At 39.5% G+C, this 1,200-nt stretch overlaps 1 protein-coding gene across 1 annotated transcript; it reads right to left on the bottom strand.

Annotated features, from left to right (window-relative positions):
• On the bottom strand, positions 1-912 carry LOC139494392 (craniofacial development protein 2-like). The gene has a single exon (XM_071282556.1). It carries the CDS (start codon positions 910-912, stop codon positions 1-3), a length of 912 nt encoding a protein of 303 aa, XP_071138657.1.
• Positions 913-1,200: the final 288 nt, after the last annotated feature.

Raw genomic sequence — 1,200 nt, 5'->3', positions numbered from 1 at the left:
TTATTCTTTCTCTGTTTTTTCTCTCAAGAAGTTGACATTGTATTTCACCCTTGATGAGTGTTTCATGGTGTATACTTTCCTTAGTTTCATTCTTATTTTTCCAATCAGAAGGTGATGGTCTGATGCAGCATCTGCTCCCCTCTTTACACAAACATCTTGGAACGATCTCCTAAATTTGTTGCTTATGCAGAAATGGTCAATTTGATTTTCTGTGACATGGTCTGGCGATACCCATGTTGCCTTGTGGATGCGTTTGTGTGGAAATATACTCCCTCCTATGACAAATTTATTGTTGGCACATATTTCTGCAAATTGTTCTCCATTTTCATTCATTTGACCAAGTCCATGATTTCCCATTGATTGCTCATACCCCATATTGCTGTTTCCTATTTTGGCATTGAAATCGCCCATCAGTACTGTTAGATCTTTGTCTTTTTGCTGGATTATAATTCCATTAAAGGTGTTATAAAAATTGTCCTTGTCATTTTCATCGGCATTATTTGTTGGTGCATAGCACTGTATAAAGTTTGCTCTTATTCGCTTATGCTTTGTTCGAAATGTTGCTGTTATTATTCTTGAACTTATAGGTTCCCAAGATATAAGTGCCCTATTGGCTTCCTTTGACATCATCATGGCAACTCCTTCTGTATGTGGACTACCATCCTCTTGGTGTACAGAATATAAAATAGTCTCACCAGTAGCAAGCATCGTCTTACCAGTTGAAATCCATCTAGTTTCGCTCAACCCTAGTATTTCTATGTTGTACTGTTTCATTTCATTGGCTATGATTGCTGCTTTGCTACTTTGGTACATGGTTCTTACATTCCAGGTCCCATGTATGGAGGTTGACTTAGGTGTCCGAAGGTTAATCGGCTTTGCAGCTTCGTTTCCGCTTTCCCTGCAATGCGTCATGTCTCTTGTTGTTGAAGAGACCCTCTCTACCGAGTCGGTAAATATATTTCTGTTCGTCAATGTTTATGTAACTGTGAATTTTTTTACAAGGCGGGATAGTTGGTCTTGCGCTCTACCCCCAACCTGGAGGGCCAGGGATTTTGTTTTCAATGTATCCTTCCTCTAGATAAGCTGTCTGCCATGACTTACGAGCCTTATTTAACCGGTTTGATTTTGGAGTTGTTCCTTCTCCTATATGGATTGCCTTTCTTGGCTTACAACTCTCATCTATCCGGCTATTTTCCCATA

The sequence above is a fragment of the Mytilus edulis genome, chromosome 11 (genome assembly GCF_963676685.1).
Source record: "Mytilus edulis chromosome 11, xbMytEdul2.2, whole genome shotgun sequence".
NCBI classification, from domain to species: domain Eukaryota; kingdom Metazoa; phylum Mollusca; class Bivalvia; order Mytilida; family Mytilidae; genus Mytilus; species Mytilus edulis.
Note: the sequence above shows the minus strand (reverse complement) of the source record. Positions and strands in the feature narration are given on the sequence as shown.